The following is an 18197-nucleotide window of genomic DNA, read 5'->3' as shown; positions in this document are numbered from 1 at the left end:
AAAATACCGCAGGACTTTTTTGACAGCCTAATATTTAAACGTTTCTGAAATGTTTCCCAAAGGAAAATATCAAGGACGCAAACCAAACAACTCTAAAATTATGACACTTGCATTGATAGCTTTCAATCGGTCGATGGTAACTTTTCAGTTCATTCGCCTCTAAAACGAGCAAAATTCTTATTGACTCGATTTCTATAGTAGGGCCCATTTTATGATGTCCATTTACTGAAAGATTTCGTAAAAGGTGCACAACCTGGACTAATACAACAAGCGGATTAGAATTAACACATCGAAAAAAAAGCTTAGGTGGGGGTGTAAAGCACGCTCGAACACCTAAAGGAGAAGCTACGTGTGAGTCAGGAAATGATTTGACGAACGAGATAATGAAATAATGAAGAAGCAGACAAGACTCCAGCTATCGATGAACAGCGATTACTCGTCACCTCTTACAAAAGATGACGTGAATAAGGAGAATCTATTTTAGACCTTCTCTCGTTCTGTATATTACAAATTCTAAAAATATACCTTAATGGAAATGTTTGAAAGACATACAATGACCATTTTACAAAGGAGAATACCGAATCAGTAGCATAACATATTGTATTCAGTGAAGATTGATATTAGTCGTAACTAAAACTCGTACTGTTTGGTCAAAGGCTCCACACACAGCTAAACCTTGGCGGTCAGGGCTCCAATCAAACGCATGAACAGGCTGCGTAGATAATGTGGTTGCATTCAACATTTCCAACGACCCAATTACGCCTTGTTGCTCACCGCTAGCATTCGTTTTCACGCGTTTGTCAGGATAGTGACTGGAAATACATTAATGACAATATTTCAAAGATCCATCAGGAATGCAACACTTACTAAAGCCACAAACGAATGTTTCCAGCTCCACCACATGACGCAAATATGTCACGATTTTGAGGTAGATGTTTCACCGCCCAAACAGTGGATTTTGATCCACTGATAACTCCATTAGACCCCAGAGATTTGCCTGCGTTTTTCTCCGTTAACTGGGCAAATCCTTTCTCCGCATGTTGAGTCCTCATATCGAACACGTGCAAGCCACCTTCTAATGTGCACACAGCTAGTTTGTTCATGTCTATATCCTTACGATCAAATTCAACGCCACAAACTCCGTTCTTAACATTTGTAGTCCAACGTTCTTTCATTATCCGGAGATCTATCAGTTTGACGTCACCGTTATCATAACCGGCTACAACCGAGCGTTCAACTTGATTATAAGAGTTTCCAAAGCCCACCGTCCAGCAATCACGCTTTGCTGCCGGATCATCGCCAACGGCACTAATGTGGGCCACTGGCACCTCTTTTTGTCTGGGATCCCAAACTTTCACAGAACCATCTCTACCACCTGTAACAATCTCCGGTGCTCCGTAGTTCGGTGATATTCCCCCCATGGCATCCAACGCGTTTATTATTCCTGAATGGGCATCCACCTCGTAAACCGGCTCACGCAAACGCTCCAGATCATAGATTGCCAGCTTTCCAACGAAATCACCTATTGCCAGATGGCTTTCCCGCAATGATGAGGCACCAAACGAACAACATTTGAAGGATTCAGCCTTCTCCACCTCAGTTACCTTTTCCAGCTCACCACGGTTCAGTTCGTAAATTTGCAGTATGCCGGTGCCTTTAGGTTTCGATCCGATCACTACAAACTTTGCAGAGCAAGGAATCCATTTAACGTCGAAGATCGAGTAGTCCAAGGACTTTTCGATGTGAGCTATCATCTGAACCGAATCCATCACGGAAAAACTAGTAACCACAGGTTCATGACACACTTGTTAGGAATAATCTGAAAATATGGGATTGAAACAGTTCTACGCGAAACCAACAATTCATAACGATGCCGGTTGCTACGGAACGTAAACAAACCCATGTGGCAAAAGTTCGATATGGAATTCGATATATGTGACAATTGATTGTGCAATTTTATTCAAACAGATGTCAATAACGTAAACACATGTGGATTGGAACGACTGGAAACGATTGTGCGGTATCGTGAAATCGGTGAAATCACAACAAAAATATTCATACAAACGTTCAAAATGTGTAATACGGCGTTTCTGCAATTATTCGATGGTTCTGTTAAACATGGAGGTAAAGTGGCTGCTATAAGTACAAATATTGAGCAATTATGAAGTGGAAGCCTAAGAAAACTGGTGGAAGAACTCGGGATATTGCACAGATGATCAGATTTTAAAAAAACTTGCCAAAGAGGTTGATACTATGTGCATCGTTTGATGGTTTGCATTTCAAGGAAAGTGCGTAGTTATATCAGAAACGAAAAGAAGCATTTTAATGTTATTTGTCTTTAAAAGTGCAATAAAGTATCTTCGTTCTGATTAGTAAACCTTTTTCCCAAGTCATTCCATTTCCATGATACATATAAGTGATTTCTTCTGTACGGATTCTGAGTGGACAATGCTTTACCATATCGGTGGAGGGACATCAAACCTAATAACTGGAACAATGCCCAGCGCACCCTCCAAGATGCTCTTTTTTACCTTTTACTCTTGCACCAATATGTGCACCTTCTAGAGGAAAAGGTGCTCTCAGGTTGAAACGCGTAAAACATTTTCAGAAGAAGATCTCAGAACATTTACAAACCCTGAATGATTTTCAACTGGACACTATAGTAATTATAAATGAAGACTGGATGGAAACACAAAAATAAGCTTAGAAGCGAATGAACTGAAAAGCTTAAATCGTCTTTAAAACAAAGAACAAACGAACGAACACAAAAATAAACTTCAGTGTTCCCTTCAAAGTTGTTGAATTCTATCACAGCGAATGGGAAGAAGGTGGTCCTGAAACTCGTCCAGAATCCCTCGTGTTTTATACCGATGGGTCTAAAGCTAGTAAATCTACAGAAGCTGGGATTACTGGACCAGGAATCGACATGTCAATTCCAATGGGGCAGTCCCCTACGGTTTTTCAAGCTGAAATACAAGCTATTCAAACGTGTACAAACATGTGGCATGACAGTTCAGAGGGAATACCGAGATCCCAAAAACAACAAACTGGGATCGGTGTTCCCTTGAACTCGAGTCATAAACTCTAAACTCAGAAATAAGGTCGATCCAGCAGCTTGAATCAGCTTCGAAAAAATTACCTACTAAGAAGAGATTCTTCAACAAGAAATGTTCTTTGGTGGAATAAAAGGCTCGAACGGCTTCGCTAAACAGCGCGAAAACTGTTCAACAGCAAAAAATACTTTGGACTGATCTCCATACAAAAGCGCTCCATCTGAGTACAGCAGAGAACTGAGACGATCCAAACGAAAATCCTGAGTATATAACTGCGGAAGCATTGAAAATACTCCAATCGTTGCTAGACTCAATAAGACTGGCAAAAGACCACTCGAACTGATGAAGTTCCCTTAAAAAGGACGACGATTCGTTTGTGGGCTTGTGGGCTTGTGGGCTTTGCCGATGATCTAGTCATAATGGTACGTGGCAACTTCACAGAGGCTAAAAAAGAGCTCTAAAGCTAAAAAGATGGAAAAATTGTGAGGGGTTGTATCTAGGACACGACCGCATATTTTCGATGTTGAACTACGCAATTATGTTATGCAATCCACTTGTTTACCACTTCGAATATTATTTTAGAATGCATAGAAATTTTTGTAATAGATTATGTTCTTCGGTACAAATGAATTTGATGAACGTTCTTTTACGTATAATATGATGCCTACGACTATCAAAATATGTTAACGGAAGAATTGTCAAACGATCATTGTATTTTATATTTCCCCCTGAAATTATTGCACATTTCATGTTTACGTAGTTCTCGAACCGCGAAAATTCATTCATCGGTAGTACCTAAAATGACGATTTTCCCAGGCTTCTCAGTTTAAAAGTACGTTTAAGGGTAACATATGACGGTCTGCACAACGACAAGCGAGTACAAAAGTACTCAACACCAAAAAATACCCCCGATTTGTATGTATTTGCAAAGCGGATTCCCCCAGGCACATTAATTTTGAAGTCCGTGTTAGGGAACCAGGCACATCGATTATGAAGCCTGTTTTGGGGAAACCGTAAATCGGGTCAATCGAAACTTGGCAGTTAGGGCGTTTAAATAACGCTTGACATTTTACAGTTATTCAATTGTTTATCTCATGAAAAAACAGGAAGTGACGTAGGACTATCGTTGATTTAGAGATCATTTGTTTGAAGTTGAATCTAAATCCATTCTGAATGAATGAATAAATGAATATTTGGGGCACTTCGAAAACGAGAACGTTACGTTGGAGGCACAAGGTTTTATGCATCCAATATAGGATACGAAAAACCTTGTTCTGAAGAATAATCTTCAGAAGCTAACCTGCTAACTGTACTTGATTGACAAATCACAAACCCAAATGTATTATATGGATATTTTATGGATAGAAGACATTAAAATAAACTCTTTCGCTTGAATGTAATTTTCAATTCCAAGGGGAACTGGCAGATTATTTTCCAGCAACGATTAGATATTTCCACATTTTCCTCGATACTGGAAGCGCACCAGTGGTTAATACTAACTCGATAACCACCTGTTAATAGTACTTGATTGAAAAATATTTGGTCACTGTGTTACATGGATAGAAAACATTCAAATAAACTCTTTCACATGAATGTATTTTTAAATTCCCAGAGGAACTGGCAGATTATTTTCCAGCAATGATTAGATCTTTCCGGAACTTTCTCGATGCTGAATAGCATCCAAACGGAAAGAATTCTGCGCGTGTATGTGTCGATCCTTCGCCGTCCACCTCCTCCAGCACGTTAGGCAACGATGTTGTCTTGTCGATGTCCTCACGAAAAATGAATGTGTCTCACCACCAGAATATTGCTTATGTATGCTTTTTGTGTGTGATTAAATCGAGAGAAGGTGTGGTTTACGATGGCAATTTGGAAGGCAAACTAGAGGGGAATGAACTCTCTGAGCTCGGAACTTTCGGCGACTGAGCAATAATCGATTGCGGGCGCATACAATATTGGATACGGAAATATCCTACTGATGGGGAAGAATAATCTTCAGAAGCTATCCTGTTAATTGCGATTGATTGAAAAATCACAAAACCAAATGTATTTGGTCACAGTGTTACATGGATAGAAAACATTAAAATAAACTCTTTCATATGAATGTAATTTTAAATTCCCAGAGGAACTGGCAGATTATTTTCCAGAAATGATTAGATCTTTCCGGAACTTTCTCGATGCTGAATGACATCCAAACGAAAAGAACTCCGCGCGTGTATGTGTGTGTAGCGATGTCTTCCCGGGGAGCCGTTTGTGGCATCACTCTCCTCCTGATGGATACCCTTCTGGCCTAGGGTGCACAAACAGGCTCTTGGTGACACCGTTCATCCGCGCTTTCATGATAAACGAAGAGCTTCACCACAACAGCGACAACATGCTCCAATCGCTGTTCAATTAGAACTGAGTGGATTCCCGAGCGGCGCTCGCTTATATACCGATTGGTGATTTCAATAGCCTGTTGACGTGGGACTACGTCTAACCGGAATATATAGGGGGTAAAATGAAAACCTAAACACAGAACATGCAGGAAAAAATGCAAGATTTCGAATGCTTATAACTTAAACATTTCTTACTGGATCGGAAAGATGTTTGCATCAATCGAAAGTGAATATTTCTACGCATCTATCGCAGTCAATGAAATGTTATTCTTCATGAGATAAACAATTGAATAATTGTAAAATGTTAAGCGTTATCTAAACGCCCTAACCGCCTCGTTTTGATTGGCCCGAATTACTGTTTCCCCAGCACAGCCATCAAAACCAAGCAGCCTTGGGGAAATCGGCATGGCAACTACATGGAAGTAGGGGGACTTTTGTTCTCACCGAAATATGTTCCCTAACACAGACTTCCATACCAAGCAGGGTTGGAGAAATCTGTATTGCAAATACATGAAAGTAGGGAGAGTTTTTGTTCCCTAACAGAAATTTCTAAACTAAGGTGCCCGGGGGAAATCGGCATTGCAAATACGTGTAAGTCGGGGGTATTTTTGTTCCGACTGAAATGTGTTTCCCTAACACAGACTTCAAATCCATGGAGCGTGTGGAAATTGCCAAGGGGCCTGATTCTCGAATACACTACGAATACACTTCACGGTGGAAACGGTATGAAACGCATTCGCGATGACAACAGTACGGTGTCGACATCTGGATGCGTGATTAGTTTCCCACTAAATTTATCATAATAAAATCAAATTATCTTCAGATTAAATTTTTGTATGAGATTATTATATCACACGAAGAAAACAAAGTTTTCCACTCACATTGAATACCAGTTTGATACGAAGAGGTTAATTTTCATGAATGATTTTTTATTTGAAAAGTGCTCATTCTGCCTGAAAACTCATCATTATCTTCGACACTTCACTAACTCGTAAAACGTAGTTCAATGGCGTGCCGTTTATTTCGTTTCCACAGCGAAGTGTATTCGAGAATCAGGCCCAAGGTGTCCGGGGAAATCGGCTTTCAATGCAAAAAGCGAGATCTTTTATACTCGCTTGCCTTTGTACAGTTTAGAATATGTTTCCTTAACACGGTCTTCTAGACTTAAGAACCTGGGAAAATCGTGCAGACACTAGAGGCGAATGAACATTCAAGTTTAAAGCATTTGTAGTATAAAAAGTAGAAGTAGAAGTTATTGATTCATGCAAGCCGGTAATACTTCTGCACACGTATGTTTTGTTTTGCACTCCAAAAAGCGTTCTCCTAACACGAATTACAAAAGCGGCTACGAACACAACGCTTTGGCTCGGTTATTCAAGATTGCATTGAAGGATATGCCTTCATATCCTCTACTCACTGAATTTCTACGCATACCATTTGATGGTTAGGCAAAATATTGAAAACCATTTTCTACGATAACGCTTATTGATTATACAATATGCGTTCGACGTACATGTCAAAATCGAAATTGAGTGCCTGAAGCTCATCAAATCCAGCAAATTAGTGGTTCGAGAAGTACGTAAACTTGAGAGATGCAAACTTCAGAGGGAAATGTAAAATAAAATAATCGTTTGATAATTCTTCCGTTCATATATTTTGTCCTAGGAATCATACCAAACGTACAGGGATTGTCATTAAATTCACTTGTAGTGGAGAACATAATCTATCACAATGTATGAATTAACCTTACATGGCATTTATACAGTCTTTTTACTCACACAGCAATTAAATTGAATTCAGTTGAATTCGTAAATTGTTTCATTCAATAAAAAACTCAATCAATACAAACAAATGATTGCTAAGCTAAGGTAGGTCCACGTCAACCTTGCGGTTATATCATAGTTATAACCCACCCATTTTTTTGAAAGCAATTTTAAGACTACTGAAACAAGTTTTGGGATCAAAAAGTAACAAGTATAGAACGCGTAGACATTTTATCTTTCGAATGAAATGTTTATCATACCATTTCGTTCAGTTGTTTAGGAGCTATTAACGCTCAAAATCTCGGTCTCCGGCGTAACGCTTTCGTTTTCGAAACTTTGATTTTACACCCCGGTATAGAAATGAAAGACGTAGTCCTACGTCAAAAATTTTTTTATTAATTGTGATAGACGAGTAGAAATATTTCCTATCAATTGATGCAAACATCTTTCCGATCTGTTAATAAATGTTCGAGTTATAAGCATTCGAAATACGGGTTAGCACACAAATCGGAAGAACAAATGTATGAGAAAAAAGGAAGTTCTTACAGTTTTCATGAATTTAAACCTTTCAGAGATTAGCGAATTGTAATGTATCGCATATCAAACAAATCTTAGAGAATTTCCGATTCGATTGGTATGCAAATCATGAGATTTCGTTCACAGTGAATATAGTTATTAACGTCAACTTTATTTCATGGAGGCGATCTGGCGTAGTGGTAACATCCATACCTTTCACGCAGAGATCACGAGTTCAACTTTCAGTACCGACTTTCTTCCAAAAATGGAAGTAAAAGTGACGAACCGGCCGAAATGTGTTGAAAGTCACTATAATAGAGACAAAAGAAAAATTATCTTTTATGTGATATGACCTGTTTTCTGATTTGGCACCCTTTCTGAAAGACGTAGTTCTACGTCGAAAATACTAGACGGGGACAAAACTGCTCACTTGAGCATCCTGAATCTCTTACCCGTTGGACCAGCCTCGGAGATGAACAGTGATTGGGGGCTGTCCACATACCACGTGGACAGAAAAGGCACGATTTTAGACACCCCCCTCCCCCTCCGTGGACAAGCGTGGACATTCCTGATACCCCTCCCATCTTGTCCACGTGGACATCCCTCCATTTTTAAAAAGAATAAATGAATTTTCTATGTTATTTTCCATATTTTCTATTGATAAAAATGTAACTCTACTGAAAGCTGAGATTTAGGCACTTCAACAGTTTCTTAAGCCAACTAAGAATTGAGATGTTGGCATTTTCCGAGCAGAGCCCGTGAGAAAGGGGTTTCCATCTGGGAGAGTAGAAGCTCGTAATACAGATTTTTTCCCAATCCAATTTGACACAGTAAAATGTCGAGCTTTTAATACATCCGAAAAAAAATTAGAGGTACACAGTGTGAAGTCGAAAATTTTAAGTAATCTTTGAAATTACTTGAAAAATCAACTATACAATCAACACTATACAATAGAAATACCATAGTAGAACTGTTCCTGGTACTTTTTAAAAATCGGTACAAAAAAATTAAATAAAATTTCGTTCGTTCTAGTGGAATGCGTGATCCTTTCCTATCAATGGAAATAAATCGATCGCTCTCAGTTCATATGGATGAATTTCAGAATACACATTCCAGGGAAGAAGTTCAGCCATATGAAAAAAATAAGGATGTTTGACGCACTCAAACAGCTCAACACTTTTCTTCATAAACACATCATTGAAAAAATATGTATCGTGTCCACGTGGATATTATCTAAAACCCCTCCTCCCCCACCGTGAACAACCGTGGACATTTTCGCGACCCTTACCCCCCCTAAAGTTCACGTGGACAGCCCCTTGGATGGAACCTAGGGCTAATTATGACATTCCATACAGAGTGATCGAACATTCTCGTTCAGTATGGGATGAAGGTGGTCCCAATGTTCGTAATGGTTCAATCAAGTTCTGCACTGATGAGTCGAAAAAGGTATCAGAACAGGTGCCGGAACAGAACAGAACAAAAATCTCTGTGGCTATGGGAAACTGGCCAATAGTTTTTCAGGCAGAAATAGCTGCAATAATGGAATGTTTAAATGTCTGCTTCAAAAGGAAATATAGAAATGCTCACATCTGTATATTCTCAGACAGTCAAACGGCATTTAAAGCTCTAAATGCTTTTAAATGCTCTTAAAAAATTATCTGGGATTTACGGCAATTAAGTCAGATAATTTCGGTACAACTGTACTGGATTCCAGGCCATTGCGGTATAGAGGGCAACGAACGAGCAGATAAACTTGCCAGAAACGGCTCAAACTCACCATTCACTGGTCCAGAACCATTCTGTGGACTTTCTAACTGTGTGTTGAAAAGTGAGCTGAAGAAATGGGAAGACCGGGAAGTGTCACTCAATTGGATGGCTGTAGAACTTAACCCTTTCCCGTACAACATCGAGTCTCACTCGTGGGTACTTGAATAACATAGGGCGCTAGAACGCTCAGCAGGCTAGTAAAATCATTTGATGTGTGACGTATTCAATAGTACGGGAAGAGGTTAAATAGGCAAAAAAATTATTGCGCCGAATATTAAAATTACTCAACAACTGCTGAGCCTTAATAAGAAGGACTTCAGCACATTCACTGGGCTTGTAACAAGACACTGTCCGAGTAAATACCATCTCAAAAACATGGGTTTATCACAAGCTGATATTTGTCACTTTTGTAGTGCCAAAAATGAAACCTCGCTCTCTAACTGCGGAGCTCTAATAAGACGCAGACTTCAACACCTTAATAAAGCTATTGTGGAGCCCAAGAAAATTTGGTTTGCGTCGTCGATCAGGATTTTAAATTTTATCAAACAGATTATTCCTGATTGGCACTTATCACGCTATAGCTTTCAGTCTACTCCTTCATCAATAAGCAGTAGATAAGCTTGAAGTGGAGTATACCACTATAGTTTAAAATAATGGACGCAGTAGTTCACACCAAACAGGGTTAAAAAACATGTATAAATATTGGTTTGGCCAGAAAATCTTCTCGAATAGCCAAGTGGCTCTTAATGCATTAAAAGCATACACATGTTAGTCGAAACTAGTTTGGGAATGTATTCTATCCTTGAAGCAACTAGCTGCTACAAACCAAAAAAGGCAAGGAACTTCATAAAGGAAGTCATACCTTCGAAACGGGATATGCAAAGTCCTAGTGCGACTATCACATATTTCCTGAGTGATGGAACGAATTGACTGTGCATACATAGTACACTGGAGTGCACTACAGTAGATCGAACTAATGATCGCAGTGGTTCATCTAAGAATGAAAAGCAGAAGAGAAATATCAAAAACGGACTACCGCGTCGCTTTTCATACCGTTGTATGGAGGTTGGCTTGTATGATTGAATTCCACGTGCGAATTGTTGATTTTACGCGTTATGAAAGGGTGATGGGGGAAAAATATGAAATCACCGGAAGCTGCACTGTATCTTGCATTCTAAAATAACTCCCGAAGTAATTAAAAGCGAATAAATTTTCATAAATATTTGCTGGAAGAGCGTTTCTGTGAATGTTGGAGCGAGTTCGGATTTATTGGTGAAATCATGATGTTTTGAACTATAGAGGGTTTCTCAGTCTTTCCCAGTTCATTCACATCTCGGCTTAGAAAGGCCATATCGCAAAAACCAAGCTAAACACTCGGCCTTAAGGAAGCTCATTTAGTAAGCTCCGCTGCCGTTGCCAACTGGATGCTAGCTGGATGATTGATAAATCGTAAATGGCTTACAGGAGACCTTTTCCTATCGATCAGTTAATTTTCTTGAACTCGTGTATTGTTTCCGGGTTAAAAGTGGCGTCAAAGTGCAGCGCAATGCAAACCGGTTGAGGAATCCAGAAATTGTCGATAGGACGCAGGTGGGGGACGTTGAGCGGGTTCGCCGACTTAGGTACCACATCGATATCCAGCCACCCATCTCCTTTAACGATCGCTTCCAGTAGTGGGTCGACGCCAGATTTGGCCAGAACACCGCGTCTTCGTTCTTATGGTATTTCTTGATGAACAACGCAACTTTCGGCAGGCACTTCGTACTAATAATTAATATAAGAGCGGCTTCGACATCTCCTTCTCGCTGATTGTCAGCCACAGCAGCACCTTTTTGGGAAGCTTGGTGTGTGAAATAGACTTCACTTCGGAGTTCACATAGAACGTTACGGAAAAGAACGTCTACGTTCCGTCAACGTCTCCACCTTCTTCTTCTTCTTTTTTCTTGAGGAACCATCTGTTGACGGTTCGATGTGAGGGCCAGTTACTGCAAACGTCTCCACCAATTCACACATACAGTCAATGCTTGCACCAACACCGTCATGTCAAATGTCAAACGAATGATTTATTCAATGTTATTGATGGTGTCGCCATCTACAACAATTTTAAATTGCAATGCCCTCTTTCAAATCAGCATGCCTAGAATCAGTCCTAAATTTAGAAAAAATTCAGTGAAAATCATTTAACTATATTATTTAAATGCCTAAAACCTGTAGTCCCGACCCTTTTTTAACAATAAAAATATATAGACTGTTTTCTCAGCTAGTCGTGAATTGATTTTGACTGAGAAATTTGAAACTGGGAGATATGTTGGCATAAAAAATGCAGCCAAAATCAAAAACAAAAGCCGAGACACAAAGTCAAGACAAAAACCAAACGAGCCGTCCGTCTCCATCAATTATTTTTTTCTACAAATCCTGCCGGTCGTTTTCGTTGAACGTATGCTGACGGGTCGTTACGTTGCCGGTGTATGTGAATGTTTTCATATGAATTGCATGGTAGAATAACTGACGTAACGGAGCGTGACGGGATGTGAACGTGACATGGATGTTGTATGTGAATCGCACTTAATACGAAGTGCCCTGCCAGTCGTTGCCATCCAGGGTGAGATCAAGACGGGTCTATGGTACTAGGTGAGGCCGTTTCGTCACTAAGTTGGTTAGGGGAGCGGTATATGAAAACAGCACGGAAGAAAGTAGAAGGGGAATTATTTGCTTGTAGCGTGAAAGAGACAGACTGATCACCAGCGAGCTTCGGCAATAGCGTATTGTGTTTTGTTTACAAACAAAACACGGTAGACTTCCAATATGGCTGAAGAGTGGTTTTAGCAAGTTGGCCCACCTTAGTATATACTTCTAGGCGCCTTGGGTGAGATTAGTATCGTCATCCATCACCACCGTCACGTTGCGTTTAGCGGGAAAAATCGACTTGACCATTCAGCCGCGTAATTGCCTGCAGTGCCGAGACCAGTGGATGGGACTTCCGCTTCCTGACATGTATGCCCATGTTCGCCAGGTACTTTTTCACTGTTTGGCCGGTCAAGCCTCCCGGCCAAGCGCACGCAGCGATGTAGCCAATTTTCCCTCGATCTTCCTCTTCAGAATCCTTTGGAGCTTCTTGTCGCTCAGGGTCGTCGGCCGTCCGGAACCGGCCTTTCGATCATTCGATGCTCGGTTAGAGTTCGACTGATAGAGCTATGTTTTTTTTTCTGCTGACTCTTTGGTTACCATGATTGATGCTGCATGGGTAATTTCGTCAGTGCGTGTGAACAGGGTTCTGCGTAGTCATAGTCAACTGAGGATAGTCAGCTGATTATCTGACTGACTATATCCGTATTCAGTTGGAAATGACTCTTGGCTTCTTCACGCAGTTTCTCCGTCAAAACGACTAAACAGTCAGTCGGGCGTTGAGTCGCTTTCCCCCTCTACGGCTCGACTATCTCATTTCATTCTTCCCAGTCAAATTGTCTTCATTGTACCGGTTCATCAGTCATCCTCGCTAATCAATTCATTTTCTAGTCAATTCACTTTTTGTTGACGGCGACTGCCGAAGCAGTTCTAATCGAAGCGGAGCTACTGAGAGTCCGGCCCTGCGTGTGAAGGTAAACCCATGAAAAATCGGCGATTTTTGTCCATTTTTGTAATGCAAACATTATTGCTCCGTTATATTTTCGTAGTCCCATGTTTTTGAAACCGGCGACAAAATGATTATCACTTGTTTGTGGCCACTCTGAAGAAAAGGTTGAGTACCAGTGCACTGGTGTAGATGCAATGGAATATCAAAACCTGTGAATTTACTTTTACGTTTGCAAATGTATATTTAGAATTGATTATTAGAATTGATTAATTATCCTAAACTGTATTAGATTTGAACAAACTTATTTGACTTTTTGCGAAGTACTCAAATATCACATTTATCATTATGCTAATTGGATCTTTTTTTTCTTTTTAGAACACACGAACCTATCTGAGTTGCAACGAAGCATTCTTGATTGTGAGTGGACCGACTGTTTTAAACAAAACATATTTCAACAGATTCTGCAAGGGAATGCAGCTTCAGCCGAACGTTCTGAATTGCTTTCAGGAGCAATCGCAGCTCTGCTTGCTTTTATTCAGCAAAATTTTGTTGGGCCATCGATTTCCTTCTTAGAGTTAGATTTTCCCGGAAAATCAAATGTAGGAAATCTGTTGAAATCGGACGGAGAAGATTTGAATGTCAATATTCGATCACCAGAGCTGCTGTATGTATGTAAGCTCGTCTTCAATCAGTTGATTTCCATCGAAGAGGAAGATGTTTTCGATCTTAGCGAAAGAATTTGGTATCTGCGATACTTAATACTTTACCAGCGTTGTTTAGACGACCTGACACATAGTATTTATTCAATGTTTGACCGAAACGTGGAAATCATTGCGAAGACATTGAATGAAATCGATAACCAATCGTTGAAAATACAAATACACATTGAAATCCTCCAAGGATATATTCTGTTTAAAAGAATAACTAAATCGGAACGGTGGATGAAGGAAGTCCTCCAACTGGCCGGAATTGAATTAACCGTCGAAGGAGTGCTGGGTGTCAGGACGAAGTATCAGAAGAATCCACTGCCCCAGTTAACACTTCGGGTTAAAGGGTTGGAACAGTTAGATTTGCCATCATCAGAACACACAAATGTCCACATACAATTGCCCACAATTTTGAAGCTCGAAGACGATCTAAGATTAGACAGGATCAAATTCACATCGGAGCAAGATAATACGGACGCTCAATTACCAAGCCTCATACAAGCAATGGTTTTTTCGAAACTGTAAGTTTTTTTTGCTCGATTCATATTATTTGAGAAAATATACCTATTGTTTTTTACAGATTACTGCTGATACATTCACAACCGAAGGACAAACTAGCGGACGAAGAACTTGAACCTTACATAACATCCTTGCTCTATCAAGAATTCGGACCATGGGCTACAAGAACTGCTGTTCTCTTCCTCAATATAAACCAAGAAGCGAACCATAAGCGCACTGTTGATCGTTCTTTGAAGCAATGCGAGGAGTTGGTTCATCTGATGGATTCCGAAGTCTGTCCTGTTGCCCACCGATTGTCTCACGCATTTATCTCCGCGCTCATCCCACGTTGGAAAATCAAAGCAAAGCTGGGTGATCTGTTGGTTAGTTTAGGAATGTTTAAGGGAGCTCTGAACCTCTATCTAGATTTGCAAATCTGGGAAGATGTAATTGCATGCTACAACATATTGGAGTTGCGGCACAAGGCGGCTGAAATTATCCAACAAGAAATTGATAAAAAGCCTACAGTTACACTCTACTGTCTGTTGGGTGATGCGACCGATGACATTCAATGTTATCGGAAAGCATGGGAATCTTCCGGTGAAACCAGCGCAAGAGCACAACGTCATTGGGGTAATTTCTACTTCGCTAGAAAACAGTATGTCAAAGCCATACCACATCTGAAAAAATCAATCGAGATCAACTGTTTGCAGGAGAGCACTCTTCTGCGACTTGGCTACGCAGCACTTCAGCTAGAGCAATGGGAGGAGGCAGCGAAGGCTTACCGGTTGTACACCTCACTGGAGTCACATGGGTTTGAATCGTGGAATAACCTGGCGAAGGCCTACATCAAATTGGGAGAAAAGAACCGTGCACACAAAATTCTCCAGGAAGCTATCAAATGTAATTTTAACAATTGGAAAGTTTGGGATAATTATCTGGTGGTGAGCGTGGACACGAAAAACTATGAAGACGCCTTGAATGCTTACGAACGATTGATGGAACTGAAGGATAAATTCTATGATCAAGAAGTATTGGAAATACTGACAAAGGTCGTCTCAGAAGGAGCACCGGATGCCAATGGAAACTCATCCCATCGGCTGACCAAGAAGATGTTAAAACTACTCGGTTACGCATGTGCCAAGATTCCTAACAATGGTAATTTGTACGAACTGTCATCGCGTTTGGAAACCGAAGATTGTTTCAAAAAGGCCCAAAAGCTACAAAGCGCTTACAGGTGCTACACCCAGTCCAACAGTCAATGGTCCAAAGATGCTAATAGCTGTAGAAAAATCATCGAACTTTGTATCGAACTTTGCGCAAGCAGTTTGAAGGCATTTTTAGACGGGAAGGAAGATGCTGGGAAACTGGTATCCTTGAAATCGCAACTTTCCTCCGCAAGATTAACCGGTCAAGGATGTCTGAGGGCAGCAAGTAATGAAAATTGGGAACCGAATACTGGTTTAATCGAGGAACTGAACCAGATTGTGCAGAAATTAACTGTTGAGCTGACGAATATTATGAATAAATAACTTGTCATGTGAAAAACATAATCGTTAATTTTTTTTTTTTTCATTCATACGAATTGATCCGAAACTATTTTCCTAACATTATCGTAACATATTTTGCCGCACATTTCATCCAACGATATTGCTAGTATTGCTAATTTTATTTCAGATGATTTCATTGATTAAACTTGTTTTCCCTTGACATTACTCCTCCTATTTCCAACATCCCAAAATAGGTTAAGAACATCTCTTACCGGAATCCTGGCTGGACTTCTAACTTTTCTTTGAAATGTACTTTGAATCATTTTAATCATATTTCGATGGTTCCGTTTTTTTAATTTATTTCAAAGTTACTTGAAACTATTCAGGTATCATTGCAGGTGCTTTTCTACCATTCTTCATTACTGCTTTCCATATGAGTTCTTAGAGATTCGCAATTGACTTCAAAACTCAGATTACTTCTCATAGCCCGACCAAAAATAGTTAAACTGTTTTAAATTTCATGATTTTGGTGACAAAAACACGGGTCAATTAACCAAAATTCGTTCGCTGAACGTTTCGTCTTATAAATCAATTGTGACACAAAATAGTCCTGGGCTAGGGGTCATGGGCCATGACTCATGGCTATGTAGCGGTTACCATTAGCTGTAAAATTCTGGCCGGCATTTCAAGATAAACGAACCAATGATTCCACCGATCCATAGAGCGCACCATGCATCATCGTGTACTGTATGGCGCGCAAACAATCCATGGTTGCTCGAATTCATTGCTTATGTCGGCGGAACAGTTCGAAGAGTAAATATTTTTGTTCAAAAATCTGCACAATTTGCAGGTGTTGTTCAAGTGTCAGTCTATTCATGATGAAATTCCAAGTAAAAGTTATCAAAATTACACTCATATTAAAAAGAGTTACCAACTTCAAGTTCTATGAAATAAACGCGTTATAAGCCTGGAAATGGTCATAGGATAACAAAAAAACTGTTTTGTCCTGCCCAAATCAAGATATAGCAGAAGATGTGAATACTCACTACCGTCGTTTACGGCTCTTTTGTCATTCGAGCACTTCAGTTGCATATAGCGGGGATTATTCCGAAAGTCACATCACGAAGTGTCACTCAATTCACACATTTGTCTGTATTCTGAGAACCGATGTAAATGAAAAATGGTATCTGCTCTAACTCTATTCATTTGACATTATATTCCCAAGTCGCCTGGCTCTTAGAAATGTGTGAGAAGATTCTTACATTGCTCCTCTAAAAGTTCCGCGAGTACTAGGAACTAAGCACCATACCTTCGTCGATTTCAAAGCCGGCAGCTATGAAGAAGACCCGTTCCATGAGGTTATGCACCAAAGAATCAAATTTCAAATCTAGTTTTAGGAGAAAATTTATAACGTTGTTCGTATAAGCACTAGTTATATCATAAATTCTTTGAAACGAATTTAATTGTTGTGCACCAACGTTTGAGAGAGGGTATTAAAAAACTACATAATTATATTTAAAATATTTTATGTTTTCACTAATTTCATGTTTTTTTTTTTCATTCATACGAATTGATCCGAAACTATTTTCCTAACATTATCGTAACATATTTTGCCGCACATTTCATCCAACGATATTGCTAGTATTGCTAATTTTATTTCAGATGATTTCATTGATTAAACTTGTTTTCCCTTGACATTACTCCTCCTATTTCCAACATCCCAAAATAGGTTAAGAACATCTCTTACCGGAATCCTGGCTGGACTTCTAACTTTTCTTTGAAATGTACTTTGAATCATTTTAATCATATTTCGATGGTTCCGTTTTTTTAATTTATTTCAAAGTTACTTGAAACTATTCAGGTATCATTGCAGGTGCTTTTCTACCATTCTTCATTACTGCTTTCCATATGAGTTCTTAGAGATTCGCAATTGACTTCAAAACTCAGATTACTTCTCATAGCCCGACCAAAAATAGTTAAACTGTTTTAAATTTCATGATTTTGGTGACAAAAACACGGGTCAATTAACCAAAATTCGTTCGCTGAACGTTTTGTCTTATAAATCAATTGTGACACAAAATAGTCCTGGGCTAGGGGTCATGGGCCATGACTCATGGCTATGTAGCGGTTACCATTAGCTGTAAAATTCTGGCCGGCATTTCAAGATAAACGAACCAATGATTCCACCGATCCATAGAGCGCACCATGCATCATCGTGTACTGTATGGCGCGCAAACAATCCATGGTTGCTCGAATTCATTGCTTATGTCGGCGGAACAGTTCGAAGAGTAAATATTTTTGTTCAAAAATCTGCACAATTTGCAGGTGTTGTTCAAGTGTCAGTCTATTCATGATGAAATTCCAAGTAAAAGTTATCAAAATTACACTCATATTAAAAAGAGTTACCAACTTCAAGTTCTATGAAATAAACGCGTTATAAGCCTGGAAATG

At 39.6% G+C, this 18197-nt stretch overlaps 2 protein-coding genes across 2 annotated transcripts; one reads left to right on the top strand and one right to left on the bottom strand.

The window, feature by feature from the left end:
• Positions 1-478: 478 nt before the first annotated feature.
• On the bottom strand, positions 479-1878 carry LOC129770737 (dynein axonemal assembly factor 10). The gene is made up of 2 exons (XM_055773772.1): positions 868-1878; positions 479-812 (listed from the first exon to the last, which is right to left on the bottom strand). The coding sequence occupies exons 1-2, from the start codon at positions 1767-1769 to the stop codon at positions 605-607; spliced, it is 1110 nt and encodes a 369-aa protein (XP_055629747.1). The 5' UTR covers positions 1770-1878; the 3' UTR covers positions 479-604.
• A 91-nt stretch (positions 1879-1969) lies between these two features.
• Positions 1970-15793, top strand: LOC129770734 (tetratricopeptide repeat protein 27). The gene is made up of 3 exons (XM_055773766.1): positions 1970-2124; positions 13427-14279; positions 14339-15793. Exons 1-3 carry the CDS (start codon positions 2073-2075, stop codon positions 15786-15788), a joined length of 2355 nt encoding a protein of 784 aa, XP_055629741.1. The 5' UTR covers positions 1970-2072; the 3' UTR covers positions 15789-15793.
• The last annotated feature ends 2404 nt before the right edge of the window (positions 15794-18197 follow it).

Source organism: Toxorhynchites rutilus, chromosome 2 (genome assembly GCF_029784135.1).
Source record: "Toxorhynchites rutilus septentrionalis strain SRP chromosome 2, ASM2978413v1, whole genome shotgun sequence".
NCBI classification, from domain to species: domain Eukaryota; kingdom Metazoa; phylum Arthropoda; class Insecta; order Diptera; family Culicidae; genus Toxorhynchites; species Toxorhynchites rutilus.
The sequence above is the reverse complement of the archived record's forward strand: the minus strand, read 5'-3'. Positions and strand labels throughout refer to the sequence as shown.

Bases quoted from the DNA above. Each gene is read 5' to 3' on its own strand.
- LOC129770737 (XM_055773772.1), bottom strand. From the start codon at position 1,769: ATGGATTCGGTTCAGATGATAGCTCACATCGAAAAGTCCTTGGACTAC. The intron at 813-867 runs GTAAGTGTTGCA...ATGTATTTCCAG, and splicing joins AACATTCGTTTGTGGCTTTA to TCACTATCCTGACAAACGCG.
- LOC129770734 (XM_055773766.1), top strand. From the start codon at position 2,073: ATGTGTAATACGGCGTTTCTGCAATTATTCGATGGTTCTGTTAAACAT. The intron at 2,125-13,426 runs GTAAAGTGGCTG...TTTTCTTTTTAG, and splicing joins TGGTTCTGTTAAACATGGAG to AACACACGAACCTATCTGAG. The intron at 14,280-14,338 runs GTAAGTTTTTTT...TGTTTTTTACAG, and splicing joins GCAATGGTTTTTTCGAAACT to ATTACTGCTGATACATTCAC.